Below are 16251 nucleotides of genomic sequence, written 5' to 3'. Positions count from 1 at the left end.
TACTTTGAATTTTATCCCAGTTTAGGGGATCTGTGTATAGCCACACAGATTTAACATCAGATTTGGTAATTATTTACTCCTCCTATTCATAAGGATAGTAGAGAACTTAACAAATAGAATCATTTTCTGGCATAGCAAGTCAGGACTTAACCTCGTTACCTTTCAGTTTTGAAATTCGTTAAGCTATGGGATTGCTATATGTAGGTATATGATATATGTATATTCTAGGATTTTTACATTGACTGCTTCACCTCTCTAGGCATTAATTTGCAATCTCTGTTTTTACATAGCTTCCTACTGTTACTCATATAGTATCAAAGCTTTGCCACGTCAAAAATTCTAAGAAAAAGAGAAGTTCTAAGTAGAATCCTGCTGCCTTTATCTAGGGTTTCAAAGAGAAGGAAAATCTGCTTCATGCAAAAGGAAGCTTTGCAAGAGAGATCGTTATAAAATAAAGGCATGTGATCCTGGGTTTGCATCTTTCTTTCCTTCAAAAGCTCAAATGTTCTTTAAAGATGATTGCAGAAACCACAGAACTAATATAATTTTTTCTTTTTAAGAACTACATGTGACAGAATCAGTTGAGAGCCATCCCTAAGAGATGTCTGCCACCACAGGATAGCCCTTTCTATTGTAACTTGTTCATCAACAGGTTCTGTGCCCTTAATAACTGAACCTAGAATGCTTTCTCATACTAGCCTGTTTAATTAATTACAATTTATCTGTCAGAATACTTGCCTCAGTCATTGGTGTCTTGGTTAAAACTTTCTTCAGGAATTTAGCTTTCCAGTATCTGCAAAACATTCTAGAATCTTCATTATTTCTATCAGAACAATCTCTGTTCCCACACGTTGCATAATCCAGATTATCAATCACCTATTATATTTGGTTGCATTGTTATTACTGTACTTTGGAAAAGGTCAGGCTTATTTTCTCTGATGCCTTAGTTTTCAAAGATACTTAATGGTATTAAATGGCAACCTCTAGCTCTCTTTCTAATTTACAGTTTTTGCACTAGCTTCTCTGTTACTTACAAGCTTCTCCTTTTTATGCTCATTCTTAGAATTGCATTGGAAGCTACTAAAAACTGTGCCAACCAGTTATAACACTCAGAAGTGATCCCACTGATTAGCTTAGCACTTTGGGGAAGCACCTGCATCCTCCTGTGAGATTCTGGAAAAGAAAACCTTCTGTTGCTGTCTAATGCAACTCAGCCTCAGAGAAGCAAGCACATTCATAAGTAGTTATGGCCTTTTGAAGATATGACATTAATTTTTTCAGACTCTACTTGAAAACAAATAGCTTTCTCCCCCACATGATTATTTTCTTTTTTCTCTCAGAAAATGTTCTGACAGCAGAGTCAGTCATACTGATTGAATCTACTACAAAAAAAGTATTGAATATGCTGTTTAATCTCCAGTTGGGAGATGAGGGGTAAGGAGGGACCTAAACATGACGGAAATAGCTTATGTTGTTGACGTCATTTGTTTTGTTCTAGATATTACAGATATGTAAATATTCTGCACTGTGGTTTTTTGATAAGTCATAAGAAATCTAAGTTCTGTATTCCCACATGTGTTCTCAAGTACCACATGGAAACACTGTTCTTAGGCCTGTGGCATATTTCTTACTCTAGTATATGCTACTATATGTGCCTAATTAAAATTAACAGTTATCCAGATATCACGCTTTTGGAAAGCAGAGTTGATTTTAATATCTACTAAGGTGATATATCTACTTCCACTTTTAATCAACCCAGTATTTTTTTAATGACTGTAAAATTATCATTAAGTTGTTAAGGAGCTATATAAAACCAAAGTATGGAAAAGATTTCCCTAATGCCAGATTTGGTAATAAGTCAGAAATTTAAGATAATTAAATTATTCTTTCAAATTACTTAGTGGTTTTTTAAGTATACAATATGGTGGCATTAAGTACATCCACAGTGTTGTACAACCATTACCCTTACCATTTTAGAGCAGTTTTGTTATCCCAAACAAAAACTCTATAACTGTTAAGCAGTAACTCCCCATATTCCCTCCCCAACTCCAGCTGATGGTTAACTACCATTCAACTTTTCTGTCTCTATGAACTTCCCTATTCTAGATATTTAATATAAGTGGAGTCATATATTTGTTTCTTTGTGTCTGGCTTATTTCACTTAGCATAATGTCTTCAAGATTCACACATGTTGTAGCATGCATCAGAAGTTCATTCCTTTTTGTGGCTAATATTCCATTGTGTGTTTATACTACATTTTGTTTATACATTCATATGTCAGTGAACACTTGGGTTGTTCCCATCTTTGGGCTATTGTGAATAATGCTGTTAGGGACATTGGCATAAAAGTTTGAGTCCTTGCTTTTAATTCTGTTGAGACTATTTGAGGAACCACCAAAGTGTTTTTCATAACAGCTGCATCATTTTATATTCCTACCAGCAATGAACAAGGGTTCCAGTTTTCCACACCCTCCCAACACTTATTTTCTGTTGTTTTTTAAAAAAAATAGTAGCCATCCTAATGGGTGTCAAATAGAATTGATACATTCTTAATATAGTGAAATGTGTTACTTCATAGTTTGTAAGACTGTCAGTCAGCATGTCTCTTTAACAAACTTAAACTTTGCAAATAAGATCTTTGTTTAAAATGACACTAGTGGTGATGATGATGACACCTATAGATTGAGTTTTTCTTCACCTAAAATGATATTTTGTTATTAACTAGAGTGATTAGCTTTGTACTACAGAATATAATACATTGAATTAAAATAAGCAGTTCGTAAAGGCTCTCGGTCATTTTTAATGTTTGACTTTTATATACCTATAGAAAGGTATATAATTAAGTTACAAATCATAAATTGATATGATTTTAATTATTTAAATCAAAATTTGCCAAATTTCAATAAAACAGAAAATTAGGATCCATCAAACTCAAAAGTAAGTTAGATTGCCCTTGCTGTTACTTGGGGATTCAGAGGTAAAAGTAATGACAGCAATGTGATATGAAATAGTACTTCTCAAACTTTAAAATGCAGAAAAGTCATGTGGTTTTGATAGAATGCAGATTCTAATTAGAAGGTCTCATGGAACCTGCTCTTCTGCGTGTTTAACATGCTCCTAAGTAATGCAGTTCTGCTAGCCAGAGGAACACACTTTGAACTGCAAAAATTTAAAGTCTTAGTGAGATAGAACCTAACTGATAAAAATATTTTACAGCTCTTAAGTTATGAGAGACTAAATTATAAATATTAGGTAAATCTATTTTGAACTTTTTAAAATGTGTAAATAAACATACTAAGGAAAAATCTGGCTTAGTTTTATCAAGTTTGGGAATCATGTTTCCAATTCCTCTATTGAAATGCTTCGTCTCTCAGTAGTCACTGTGCCTCAGTTTTCTCAGCTTTACAATTGAAACAGTACTTCCCATCTATTCTTTTATATTGATATTGATGCAGGATATTTTTTAATTGCCTTTTCCGTGTTTTCCTCTTTAGGGAGTGCCTTGGTGAAGCACATGAGCCTTGTGACTGCCAAACATGGAAAAATTGGCTACAAAAAATAACTGAAATGAAACCAGAAGAACGTAAGAGGAATTTTAGATAGCTATATATTTTCTAATAGCTTTCAAAAGATAATGTCATCCTATTTCTTAGAGTCTTCATTTTTAAAGGTTTCAGGTTTGTTAATGCTAGAACTCTCCTTTTTAACATCACCCACTAACCAACATCCTTTTTGAGATCACAATGGGGAAAACAAAGACAGGTTCCATGTTTCTGATGGACTTATTTTCCAGCCTAAGACAGGGAGGGTAAACAGAGGGTCTGTTTAAGTTCACCCCCTACAGCCCTTTCCTTTTATCCTGATGTGGGCTCACTAGCTTTTCTGTACTTTATGAGAAGAAATGTATGATCTGTACTGAGAGGAAGTTTATTATTTCCCTCAAAGCTTCCAGTGGAGGATAAGGCAAGTTAATTTCTTGCTAATATGTTGTTCTGTGTATTTACTTACATTAAATGCCATGTCTATAACTAATTTTTACTGAGATGTCCGTAAATATATTATCTCTTAATTCTCACAGAAATACTATAAGAGTGATGTTAGTTACCCATTTGTACAGATGAGAAAACTAATGGATTGGATTGAGTGACACAAGACAAACAGAGTGGGTTTCAATTAGCCTTCCTAATAGCAATTTCCGTATTTAACAAGTAAATATATCTGCTTTGCAGTAATTTCTCATCCCCTGAAGTGTTTTATGACAATTTTCTTTCATATTAATAGAAATGAAAATTAATTTGGTGTTTTTTAAGTTTTTAAATAATGGAGTTAGTTTGAGGTGTTGCAAACCAGGATTAAGAATTGACACAGTTCATCTACTTATTATGAGCAAAGCACATAAGAAGATGATGCCAGCCTTCAAAGAGTACAGAGTTTAGAAGGGAAGCAGTCAGATAATTATAATATCATGTGGTGACTAATGTAGTTGGATAAAGACGAGAATACAAAAACAGCAACGACTAACTAAGGTTGGAGGCAGAGAACGTCAAGAAATCTGACAGCAACGAGATATGAATTGGGTTTTAGCATACCTGCAGAGGCAGAGGTGTGGTAGGTATTATCAGAGCAGTTGAAGTGACACTGGGAGAGACTAGCTGGCAGCCATGAGACTATATAGGCTTGCATTCTATCAGGCAACACACCATTGCCCAGGAGCTGGTTCTCAGCATTTTATATTCACGAGATTCACTTTGTGTGCTGACTCAGGGCTATTCAGATCCATGGATAAGAGATCACTATGTAAACTAGAATACCAGTTTATTAATTGACAATGAGGACGATCCCTTTCACGTGATGAGAAGATTTATGTCCTTTAAACAGGTGTAGAGGGAAATGGATAATCTTAGGATATTTTATAGTGAGATCTGATTAAGCATTTCTGTCCTATACATTCTTCATTCAGTCAACAAATATTTTTTAAATAACTGCTTCCCAAATCAAGAAGATTTGTATAGATTGTTCTTGTTCCCCAGGTTCATTGTGTCTCTCTCTTGAACACCAGATAGAGCTGCCTTTGCTCTTTGGATACCCACCCACTTTCCCTGTTCTCCTGCTGTGTATGGCTATGTCTATGTGTGTGAGTTCCATAAAGAGATTAATACCATTGCCCTGTAACACCTTTAAACATGGCAAGATAACTGAATTTTGCTTTCTTTTCCTGCTTCTGACACCTAGAAATATCTAAATTTATATTAGAGATGGCTTGCTATTGCCCACCTACCTGTAGTTCTTTATTGATTTCCATGGAATTTAAAATTAAGGTCCACGAGAGAAGTTTGCAGATGAGGCTGGAAAGGTGGGTGTTGCCAGATAGTGGAAGTTCTTGCCACATTGTCTGAATTTATCCTGTTAACAGAATGAGCCATAGAATGCATTTTTTTAGTAGAGTGGCATTATTAGAGATATCTTTATCAAGATAACGGAAATAATTAGGAAGGGTAAACTGAAGGAGAGAGACCAGAAGTAGGAAGGTGAATTTTTAGTTTGGGTCCAAGGATGGATTATGATGTCATTGGTTAACTTAGGAAATTCAGATAAAGGAATAACTTTCAGAGGAAAATAATGAGTTTTGTTGTGGGCATTTTGCACTCGAGGCACTTGCAGGACATACATGTGGAGATGTCCAGTGGATTTTAAACGTGCTTGTCTACAGCTCAGAACAGATGCTGAGAAGACTTAGGAATAACTCGTTGCTTTTAAATAGCATCTTCATTATGTCTTTAACATTTATTGTGTGCTGTTTAATGGTAGAATACAGAAATAAGATGCCTTCTATGCTCTTGAAATTTGTATTTTAGAGATGGAGACAGCCATATACAAAACTCGGAAAAATAAGTATTATAAGTGCTGTGAGAGAATAGTATACCTCTGGTGCATTGTGAGGGAAGGGAGGGACAAAAGAGATCAGTTATCTCTAGGAGAGTTAGGGGAAGCTTAACTGATGCATAAGTCACGTCTTGACAGCTGGTAGATATTCTTTACACAGACCAGAATAGGAAGGCATTCTAGGCTTAGAATGAAGTAGGGCTATAAAATATCACAGCATATTCAAGGATTGCAAATAATTCAGTACAGCTAGTGCAGAGGTGCAGTAAGAGATGAGACTGCACAGGCTGAAGTCCAGATCACGCACAGGGTCATATGTAATGCTGAAAGATATGACTTTATCCTGAGACACCAGAAGAGTTTTGCTTAGGAAAGTGATAACTGAAGATGCTTATTTAGAAAGATCACTCAGGTGGAAGTGTGGATGATGAATTAGGGACTACTGAGATACTAGATAAGAATACTTTTTCTGAGACAACCTAAGAATGTCCAGGTAAGCGGACATAAGGGCTTCAGCAAGACAGAGGCAATACAGATGGGAGAGGAGTGATATACAGGAGAGGTAAGAAGATAACTTTTCATTTTGGTAACTTATAAATCTAGTGTACTTATCAGTTGCCTAAAAGAATTAATGCACCACAGGAAGTAATTAGTACAAGAAATTATTTAATTCTTGACTAGAAAATGGCCAGAAGTGTCTGATTTGAATAAAACAAGTATTTTGAAATGGGTAACTATTTTTAGTTATCTTTTAGCAATGTAAAAGTGCATCAATCATTCCATACCCAAAAATAAGTTTTTATTAGGGAAAGAGAAGGGGAATGACATGGCTAGTAAGTAGAGATTGTTGGGACTGTGACAGAATATCCTTGCACATGCTGATGATCCTGATAATGAGAGAAGAGAAATAGAACTAGAAAATGCTGTACATAGAGTATATGTGGTTACTTCTGGTGGCCAGAGATAAGGAGACCTCAAATTAAAAACTGAAAGTCATCATCAAAGAATTTCAAATGGGGTTTTAATTCAGAAACTTGGAGGAACTTTAGAAAATTTGAAGCAAGAGACCCAGGTCTATCACGGAAGGAGCCAAAGCCAAGACTACAGAGAAAATTCCCATTGCTGAGAAAAACCTAGGCATTTTCTCACTGTACTGATGTATATCCACCACAGTGAAAGGCGGTAGTGACTCACCAGTAGACTGTTAATGGCCACTTAAATTTATGAAATTTAGGGTGACACTTAAAGCAAACAATAATAGGCCAACTATAATATTTAAATAGAATGTCATCATTAAATATGTAAAAATAAATACTCCAAAAAAGAAAAGTACAATTTAATGCTGTATTGAGTTTACATATTAATTTGAATCATGGTCATATATCTTTGGCATAAGAATTTTCAACTGTATTTATAGATTCATGAGATCATTTTCTCCCTTATCTCTAGTTTTCCAAATTCTTTAACTTATTAGACTTAAAAGGAGTGACAAAATCTAATTAATGTGAAAAATATTAGAAAATATACTGAGCTCAGCTCAAAGAATTAATCCCATATAAAGATTCAAATACAGTTTTTCAGTACTGAAACTGCCTCTGTGATAGCTAATCAGAGCACAAAGCAGGAATGATTATATTTTCTGTGAAATGATAATATATAAAATTTTCAGACCAATTTTTTCATAGTACATACTCAGTGATGATTATTGAATGAAATTCAAATGGTCTTTAAGAATTCAGTCTTTAAAAGCAACTTTGTTTTTACTTCCATACATGTTGGTTCTACTAATAGACTTTAGACTGTTATCTGTAATACTTGATTAAATGAAATTAATTTTTCTTACAAAGAGGCCTAAGCACAGTAGATTATTAAGGCAAGAAAATCAAGATATAGTAGACATGTAACTGAAGTGAAGGGAAGAAGACTCACCAGGTGGACTGAAGGGAGGTCGGGTATTGCTGGAATTTAGGAGAGTGTGTACAAAGGGCAGACGTATGAAATGAGCATGTTCAGAGCACTGGTAGTGAAGGCATTTTTTTCCAGCACAGATTTTTGTTGTAATAATAGTTATTTCCTGAACATGATTTACTTCATGTAATCCTCTAGAATGCAGTTTGAAACTAGCATTCTCTCCCAAGGGTAGGAGGGAAAAAACTGTTATGTTGCAGGCCACACAGCAGCTTTGTTTTAATGGCTTTGTGCTTTATTTTTTATAACAATGGACAATAAAGGTCATAAGAATATGTTGGAGCCTCTGAGCTAAAAATAATGTCAATGCTGAAGGGAGGAAAAAGGCTACTACTTTTAAACAAAAATTAGATGTTGTACTTAGTGATTAGGTTTTAACTATTAACTAGTTAACTGTTGTTTCTCTTTGCCGTGTGTAATTGAAAACCAGTGCTTTACAGTCCAGCAGTAGCTGCTATTCTGTTGTTGACAGAAACTTAAGTAGATTGACACCCAGGGTTCCTTTTGGCAAGACAACCCTCCCCTCCCCCCAACTCCTCCACTACTAGTCTCTGTCAGAGGGCTGCTACTGGTGCTTAGTTCTGCCAGTTCATATGCAGATGACTTCCCAGGGGCAGTCAGCCCAACCTTTGTCCCCTGCCCTCTCCAGAGATTTAAATCCGGGGGCTGAGTAACTGTTTTTTTTTTTTTGAACTTTAAAACTCAGAGTTTGTGATTTCTCCCCTGCTTTCAACAATAGAGCTAACCCCTAACCCTACCCTTCCAAGAATGTCTGCATGTAATCAGGGTCTCAACTGGATAGACCACTTTCAATGATTCCAAAGTTATTTTCAGACATCCCTTTCCGTAAAGAGAAGATAGAGCTTCCTTGAGTATTAGAAGCTAGAAAACAAAACAAACTTGATTACTGACATTCTTGCAGGAAAAAAAAATTTTTTTAATTATGTATCTACAAGTTTCTCCATCCCCTAAATCTCTCCATGGCGGAGTGCGGGGTGGGAGTAGGGGGGTGGAATTGGAGAATATAAAGGATAAAATTTATACTCTTTAAAAACCCCAACATTTCTTAAGATTGCAGATCTCAAATTAGAATAAACAGAATTTAAGATGATGAAAAGTATAAGGTTGGTGTGGGGATAAAGGGTGGAAAAAGCTTGCCAGGTAGACAGTGGCCAAATGATGAAGGGCTTTGTATTCTTTGCTAAAGCAATTTGAGTAACTAAAAGATTTAAAATTTGTATTTTTTCAAAGATAACTGTACAAGCAGTATAGTGTTGGTTGTGGGTGAAGAGGGAGCTGGGGACATAGGTTGGTTTCTGTGTTTTAATTGTCTAGGCAAAACGTATGGAGGACCCTAGCTAAAGCAATAAGAAGTAGAAATGGAGAGGAGACAAAGTGGAAGGGAAAGAGACAGAATCAAGGGGACACAGTAGGTGAGGGAAAGGGAAGGTATTCAAGATCATGCTCTTCCTGGACTGACTCTGGGTAGATGATGTCATTTACCAGGACAGGGCATAGAGAATGAAGCAGGTTTGGGGAAAATGATGAATTTAGTTTAAGACATGTCACATTGGATTTATTTTTAGTTTATTTTAAATAATCATGGCTAAAAAAGATGTTGATATTTCAATGTGATTTTCATGTCTTTTACTATGATGAAGAATTTCTGGTAATTATGTTTGCAACTGGCCTAATTAAGAAATTACTGTCTAAAGTACCCATTCTTTCTATAATTTTCTTTGATGTGATAATAGTTTTAAACAAATAATAACATATTGCCTTTTTTTTTTAACTTCGGATTTTTTTTCTTCCTCAGTGTATTTGGATACAACTTTAGAGAGAAATCTACTTTAAAACAGGTTTCATAAACAGAGCTTTTGGAATACAGCTCCTTATCCTGTAATTATCCTATTCAGAGTGAAGCAGCTTAAAAGCTTTGCCATAGACTCTAATAAGAAAACAAATACGTATTTTAAAATGAGAGGCAACCTGCAAAGAAAACTTTGGGTTTCCCCTCCAGAAGTTGTGCACTAAATCATTTGTTTTTGTATTTGTGCTTAATATCTCAAAGTTGTGGGAGTTAGTGAAGCTTATGAGGATGCTGCCAATTGTCTCTGGTTGTTAACTAACTCCAAGCCGTGTGCTAACTGTAAGTCTCCGATACAGAAGAATGAGGGCTGCAATCATATGCAGTGTGCTAAGGTAAGTTAAAGAGGATTGTATGTGCTTTGTGACTAGAATCTTAATTTGATTGTGAATCCAAAGAAAAAAATACTGTAAGTGTAAAAATCTTGTTGGCTTTCAGATAGATTCTAGGAGATTATATTCTGCATTCTTTGTTAAATGACAGAAATGTTGACTTGTATTACTAAATTTTACATTCATGGTGAATGTTAAAAATAAAGGTAAGGATTCAGTGATATTTGGCCAAATCAGAGATGGCTGCCTGAGTCCTTCCCTCCCAGTCACCCACTCCTCCAGTGAGGATCCTGACAGAGTGTTGTGTATACATTAATAATAATAACATAAAATGATGAAGTACTACCTCATGTCAATCTCTTGCAAAGCTGGTTTTAAGCAGCTTAGACTCAAGGTCCAAGTCAGGGCCCAAACATTCCCCAAATTCCAAATTTAAATCCTAGTGTCTATATATAGGAGAATATATAATAAAGGTTCCCAAAGCAGTGGGCAGACTTTAGCATCAATTAAATAAGTAACTCATTACTATTTTAAAAATGAAATACCACTTGGCTATAAATTAATATAAATAGTTACTGTTAGAAGGCTATCCCCTTAGTTGCATAGAAAGAAACTACCATATTTAAAACAAATATTCTAGAATTTTATTAATCCGTGTCTTTATTTATGAACATTTTTGTTTTAAAATTATAATAATACCTCAATTTTTTCCTTTTCCTTGGAGATACCATGTATATAAAAGTAATTATTTAAAATTATTAAGAGAAGAACAGTATAGTTTTTATAATTTAGGATGTGCAAGAAACCCACATAGTTAAGAAGATTTCAGGAGTGGGTGTAGCTCCATGGTAAAGCGCATGTTTCCCATGCATAAGGCCGCAGGTTCAACTCCTAGCACCTCCATGTTTGATGATAGCAAAAAATAACTTAAATTTTTTTTAAAAAGATTTCAATAAAATACATCAATATGTTCTCTTTAAGTACTTCTTGATTTTTAACTTTGAAGCTAATGATCATTATTATTATTACTTCAAAAGTGGTAATAGTTACCAGATGATTTTATATTTTAATAAATTAACATGAATGAATTGTCTTGGTAAGACAGTGATAATGATTTCCTAAGGAAAAAACTTAGTGTGATGTTCTGAGTAAAATGTTCAAAAATGCTTACTAGGTCAGCTGATTGGGCCAAACTTATTTCACTTATTTGCAGTCCTATCTCCAATATCCATATTAGTTTTTTTCTTGAATGATAGAATATAAACTACATAGATGTGGAAAGGAAATACAGATTGACCATAAAATTGGGCTACTAATAAAGAGGAAGGATCCAACATTATCTTTATTTATGTCATAACACTTACCAGCAGTAAGTAGTTGATAAATGTGCATTGAATAAATAAATATTTTCATGAATTAATCAGGCTAATGATATCAGGTAATTTATCGTAAACAAATTTTGCTTAAGATTGTGTTGCATTTTAAAAAACATTTACATACTATTTAAGTGGAGTAGTTTTAATATATCATCTGAAGTATTTGCATTGAACAAAGGAAACTTGACAGGTAATTCTTACGCTGTAAAGTAAGACATTTAGAAAGTGAACATTTTTATGCATTTCAGAGTTTTTTTTTAATGTGAAGATGGAACAACAGATCATATGTAATCCATGCTTTAACATAATGACTAAATCATAAGATACCTTTATTAATGCCTCAGTTTTGTGACTCAGATAGTATTTACTCTCTGGAATCAAATTGTTAAACTTTTTTTTTCTTTTTTTTTAACTTTTTTTATTGAGTTAGTCATTTTACAATGTTGTACCAAATTCCAGTGTAGAGCACAATTTTTCAGTTCTACATAAACATACATATATTCATTGTCACATTTTTTTTTCTGTGAGCTACCCCAGGATCTTGTATATATTTCTCTGTGCTATACAGTATAATCTTGTTTATCTGTTCTACATTTTGAAATCCCAATCTGTCCCTCCCCACACCCCTGTTAAACATTTTAGAAGAATGACAGATTTTGCCCTATAAAATTAAGTTCACTTACTTTTAAAAAACTATTCATTTCCCTTTGAATAATTTTCAGGAGACTACATAAATTTTGCATTTTAAATCACTTACAGTAATTTTATTGATCTGACTCTTTGTAAAACTGTATGCTGCAACTAAACAATAAAAATTATTTAAGTTCTATATTCTTTTTCTTATCATAGAGTTTAAAATTTGTCTGTTTTATAGAAAGTTTTGCCACTAATTTTGAGAGCTCCATGGAGTTGTACTAAAAGGTACTTGCATCAAATCAGGCACAAAGATTGCACACAGATAGCAAAAATACTTGCATACTATCAGAGTCTTGAAACAAGTCCACAGTTTATTGTCTAAGTGCATGTTTGTGAAAGGCTAGATGAGGACAGAGACTTGTAATTCAGCCCTCTGTCCCTGAGATACCAGGTAGCAAAAAATTAGTGAAGATAAGATTTGACTTAATGACTAAGGTATATCTGATTGCTACATATTCAGACTCTGGAGTTAGTCCATTTTTTCAAATACCCATGGAACGTTCACCAAAAATATCAACCATTGATCGTCAAAGAAAAGTAATAATCCAGAAAAAGAAAAGTCAACATTCTCTGATCATAATGGAATAAAGAAATGAATAATAAAGTTACAAAAGGCCTTTTCATTTGGAAATTTTAAATCTCTCAAACAACTCTTGAGTGAAAAAAAAGAACTAAAATGGAAATTAAAGAATTTCTAGAAAACTAGGATAATGAAAATACTACTTTTTCAGAACCTGAGGCCTATATTTAAAGCAATTTGGAAATGTGCATAGCCTTATCCCTTTAAAACAACACAAAATAATGAATTAAGGATATGACTCAAGAAATTAGAAAAAACAATTCCCAAAATCAGGAGGAAGAATTTGTTTTAAAAGCAGAAATCAGTGAGTTAAAAACTGAAAAAAATACAACTAATAAATAAATCCAAAAAATGGTTTTCTGAAGAGAAAAATAAGATAAACCGCAAAGCTTGTGTAAGAAAAAGTGGGGATGAGGGAGTTTCAGATATACAATGTAAGAACTATGGGGACTAATTAATAAACAAAGCAAACTAAAATAATAATAAGAGATAACTTTGCTCAACTCTTGCAGATAAATTTGAACTTGGATTTGAAATGGATTGATTTTCCAAAATAAAATTTATTAAAACTAACCCTAGAAGAAATATCCAAACAAACCATTCTCCATAGAAGAGAGTTTTCCAGTGATCTCTGCTTTAAAGCAATAGGCCCTGACAGTTTCACAGTAGAATTTTATTAAAGCTTTGAAGAACAGGTAATTCCAATGTGATTTAAACTGTTTCTGGTATTTTAAAAAAAAGAAGGGGTGGGAATGAAACCTTTTGAATTATTATAAACTGAGTAGAACTTTGATGCCAGCATTTGACAAGATTATAAAAATAAGTAGGTCCATCTTATTTATGAATAATAATACATAAAGCCTAAGTAGGATATTAAAGGGAGGAATCCCACAGATACTAGCAAATATAATCCAACAGAGTGCGTTAGAACAGTAATTGACCATGTAGGGTTTATTTTAGGAATGTAGGGATGGTTTGGTATTTTTAAAGCTATTGCTATACCTCATCTTATTAGTAGATACCATGAGAAAAACCATATGAACTTTCTCTAGATGCTAAAAAGGCATTTGACAAAAACTCAACAGCGTTTCTTTATAAGACACACAAAGAAATAGAAATAGATAGGATCTTCCTTTTAGTATGGTAAAAATAAATCTACTTAGTCCAAAAGTTAACATGATTTTTAGTGGAGAAACTAGAGCACTCTCACTAAAATTAAGAATGAGATAAAGCTGTTCTCCATCACAAATATTATTAACATTGAACTGGAGATTCCAGACAATAAAAAGAAATTTGAAGTGTAAAAATTAGAAATGAAGAAGTGAAATTGTCATGTTTTACAGACAGCATGATTCTATACCTAGAAAAACCACAAGAATCAACTGAAAAACTACTATAAACAATAAAAATTCAGTTAATTAGCAGAGTACAAAAGTAATATGCAGAAAGTAATAGCCTTCATATGTGCCAACAATATGCAGATAGAATATATACTGAAAGAGAAGACCTTATGTACCTAGAAAGAAATTTAAGAAATATACAAGACTTACATAAAGAAAATGGTAAGACCCCTGTCTGTCCTATCTGTAGGACACAGAAGATGACAAACTAATGGAAAGATAATAAAATTCTTAGAACAATTCCAATAAAAATGCCGACAGGTTTTGTTTCTGCATCCAGATAAGCTAATGCAAAAATTCGTATGGAAAAACAAAATAAGAAGAGCTAGAAAATTCTGAAGAAGCAGTGAGGAAGAACCAATGTTTTCAAATAGGCCATATTATAAAGGCTCAATAATGAAAACAGTATGGTGCTGGAACATGAATCTACAGATCAGTGAAACAAAATAGAAAGAAAGCCCAGAAAATGGACACAGATACATGGGAATTTGGTATATGGTAAAGGAGGTATCTCCAACTGGTAGAGAAACATGGACTATTCAATAAATGTTATTGAGACAACTGGATATCTGTGAGGGAAAAAATTTAATTCATACTAAATACCCAGATTGGTTCAGAACAGCTCAAAGATTTAAATGTTTTTTAAAAAATAAAATAAATATAAAAGTTCCAGGAGAAGACATAGATTTAGAATGGGAAGATCTTTCTAACTCAAAATCCATAAACTTTTACAAGAAAATAGGTTGCATTTTCATACTGGAATGCTCATGTTTTTGGTATTGTCTATAAATTAAGGTGATTAAGAAATAATTTTTTTAATGAGATATGGGTTTTATTTTAGCTGTTCTACTTAGGAGACCTTCTTAATTTCTTTCCAGTTTCAAAACCAATTTGTCAGGGTCTCCAGAAGTTTTCCAATACACTGGTGGAGCTTTATAGACAAAAGGTAGATTGCTGTGCACTTGGAAAATGAAACATTTGTCAGTATCTGTTCTTACTATTTGGAAAAAATATCCTGATATTTTTCAAGGTTTCTTAAGATTACTTCACAATATTATGATTTACATTTTAGTTTTTAATTATCAGCAATAATTTTAAACTACCCCCCACATCTTTCCATAGAGCAGATAAGGTCTCCAGAGGAAACCTGAAAAAGAATGTGTGTCTTTAAGATTGTTTAATCTCTACAAAATGATGGACTAGAAACTGGAAAATAATTTGCACACTAACATGGGGAGATATTTGCATATGTTTTTTTTTTTTGAAGTGTAAGTATGACTTTTGCTGGATTTGCTTAGAAGAATGGAAAAAACATAGTTCTTCCACAGGAGGTTATTACAGATGTACGCGCTATGAAGTCATTCAGCATGTGGAGGAGCAATCCAAGGAAATGACTGTGGAGGTAAGAGAACTATTTAAGCCAAGACCTCTGAGTAAGCCACTTAATACCAGTGGAAGTATTTTAAATTTCTTCTTTTCCTATCTTTCTTGTAATTGAATACACTTTAGAGTAGCCTTTAATTTTAAAAAAAATAGCTATATAAACTTGAGAGCTTTATTTTTTTTAATTTTCCTTTTTTTTTATATTGGTGAAGATTAGAAAAGACTTACATATCCTAGCGTGCCTCTATAATGACTTAAAAACAATTTTAGCATTATATCAACAGTATAATATTATGTTATTGCATATAGTAAGTATTTTGCTCTGCTTGGCTGCTGTAACAAAATACCATAGACTGGGTGGCTTAGAGAACAGAAATCTATTTCTCACAGTTCTGTAGACTAGGAAGTCCATGATCAGGATTTCTACAATTTACTTTCTGATGATGACTCTCTTCCTGGCTTACAGATGGCTGTCTTTTTGCTATGTTCTCACAGGGAGGAGGCACCAGCCCTATGGGATCAGGTCCCTACCCTAATGACCTTATTAAACCTTTATCACCTGACAAGCCCTGTCTCCAAATGAAGTCACATTGGGGGTTAGACCTTCAACATATGAATTTGAGGGGGAATACAACTCAGTCTATAGGAATACATAATATAATAAAACATTGAAGATCTGATAAAAATAGAGTTTGAGAGGCATATTTACCTTACACTCTGAAATTGCGGCTTCAGTGGTTTGTCACAGAAAATACAAATGCAAGAC

At 33.7% G+C, this 16251-nt stretch overlaps 1 protein-coding gene across 8 annotated transcripts in view; it reads left to right on the top strand.

Moving 5' to 3' along the window:
• Nucleotides 1-16251, top strand: part of ANKIB1 (ankyrin repeat and IBR domain containing 1) — a 203964-nt gene that overhangs the window by 174350 nt on the left and 13363 nt on the right. For all 8 annotated transcript variants that reach the window (XM_031679668.2, XM_072965006.1, XM_072965009.1 and 5 more), the window contains 3 exons: nucleotides 3495-3583; nucleotides 9923-10053; nucleotides 15370-15504. In XM_031679668.2, the coding sequence (XP_031535528.1) occupies nucleotides 3495-3583; nucleotides 9923-10053; nucleotides 15370-15504 (355 nt within the window). The remainder of the gene's footprint in view (nucleotides 1-3494; nucleotides 3584-9922; nucleotides 10054-15369; nucleotides 15505-16251) is intronic.

This window comes from Vicugna pacos, chromosome 7, assembly GCF_048564905.1.
Source record: "Vicugna pacos chromosome 7, VicPac4, whole genome shotgun sequence".
In the NCBI taxonomy this organism is placed as follows: Eukaryota; Metazoa; Chordata; class Mammalia; order Artiodactyla; family Camelidae; genus Vicugna; species Vicugna pacos.
This window is presented reverse-complemented; position numbering and strand designations above follow the sequence as displayed.